The sequence below is a fragment of the Prosopis cineraria genome, unplaced genomic scaffold, assembly GCF_029017545.1.
Source record: "Prosopis cineraria cultivar Desert tree isolate PC_DT_omini unplaced genomic scaffold, ASM2901754v1 PC11, whole genome shotgun sequence".
NCBI lineage: Eukaryota > Viridiplantae > Streptophyta > Magnoliopsida > Fabales > Fabaceae > Prosopis > Prosopis cineraria.
In genome coordinates this window covers 18105100-18106688 of record NW_026555342.1, presented here as the reverse complement: position 1 = coordinate 18106688, position 1589 = coordinate 18105100, and the positions used below count along the sequence as shown (strand labels likewise).

The 1589-nt window shown below is 38.1% G+C and overlaps 1 protein-coding gene across 1 annotated transcript; it reads right to left on the bottom strand.

Moving 5' to 3' along the window:
* Nucleotides 1-672: 672 nt before the first annotated feature.
* On the bottom strand, nucleotides 673-1218 carry LOC129286246 (uncharacterized). The gene has a single exon (XM_054922252.1). It carries the CDS (start codon nucleotides 1216-1218, stop codon nucleotides 673-675), a length of 546 nt encoding a protein of 181 aa, XP_054778227.1.
* Between the last annotated feature and the right edge of the window lie 371 nt (nucleotides 1219-1589).

The following is a 1589-nucleotide window of genomic DNA, read 5'->3' as shown; positions in this document are numbered from 1 at the left end:
GGCCTTTGGGCTAATTGGGCCAATGACATCAATCCCCCACATGGAGAATGACCATGGAGATACTAGACTGTGCAATTGCATAGGGGGAGCATTAATCTTATCAGAATAGATCTGGCATTTATGACATTTCCTAACATAATTAATACAGTCCTTCTCCATCGTTGCCTAGTAATAGCCGCATCTTTGAATTTGCTTAATCATTGTATGGTCGTTTGCATGTGTGCCGCATATACCTTCATGGATTTCCTCTAATACCTTTTGTGCTTCCTTTGAATCCACACAACGTAATAAGGTCCCATCAAAGCTCCTCTTATACAATGTATTATTGGTAATAAAGAAACCCAAGGCTGACCTCCTAATGGTCTTCTTTTCATTTTGAGTAGCGTCTTCTGGGTAAGTTTCATTTTCTATATATCTCTTAATATCATGGTACCAAGGTTGGTCATCACTTCCCTCTTCAATATTCAGGCAAAATGCTGGCAATCTTCTAGACTTGATTTGGATAGGTTAGAGATAGACTCCACAGTCAAGTTGAATCATGGCTGCTAGTGTAGTTAAAGCATCAGCAAAACGGTTTTTGTCTCTAGTCATATGATGGAAATTAATTTTTTCAAATTGTTTGATCATACTTGTTAAATATTCTTGGTAAGGGATCAACTTTGGATCTTTAGTTCACCATTCACCAGTTACTTGATAAATTATGAGAGCAGAGTCACCAAAAACTTCTAAGCTTTTTATGCTAAGGTCAATGGTAGCTCGAAGACCGTTAATACAGGCCTCATATTCCGCCATGTTATTAGTGCATTTGAACCCTAACTTAATGGCCATCGAGAATTGCTTCTCACTCGGGGATACCATTATGGCTCCAACACCATTCCCATGTATATTTGCAGCTTCATCGAAATACATCTCCCACTGGATTGTCCTACCCTCTTCATCCTGGTCTTCTTTTGTGAAACATATGTTTTCATCTGGGAATTGGAAATTCAACTGTTCATGTCTATCTAGAGGGTTTTTCGCTAAGTGATCAGCTATTGTACTCCCTTTAATAGACTTTTGAGTCTGATATTTTATGTCATACTCAGATAATATTACTTGCCATTTAGAGGCTCTGTCAGCTACATGTAGGCTCTCAAAGATGTACTTGAGTGGATCCATTCTAGAATCATCCACGTAGTGTAATGCAACATATGTTGCCTTAATCTCCTGGTAGCCCATCCGAGACCACAATAAGTACGTTCAATCATTTGGTAACGTGATTCACAATCATTGAACTTCTTACTTAAGTAATAGATTGCTTGTTCTTTTCTCCCAGATTCATCATGTTGCCCCAACATAGCTCCCATAGAATTGGGACATATTGTCAAGTAAAGGATTAGTGGCCATCCTGGTGTTGGTGGAACTAAAATTGGGGGGCTTGACAAGTAATCCTTAATTTTATCAAATGCTTGTTGGCAATTATCATCCCATTTTTTTATAGAATTCTTCTTTAATAGCTTGAATATTGGCTCACAAATTGAAGTTAAATTAGCCATGAATCTCGCAATGTAGTTTAACCTCCCTAAGAAGCTCTAAACCTCTTTTCCTGT

Excerpts from the sequence above, each read along its gene's own strand:
- LOC129286246 (XM_054922252.1), bottom strand. The coding sequence starts at position 1,218 with ATGGGCTACCAGGAGATTAAGGCAACATATGTTGCATTACACTACGTG.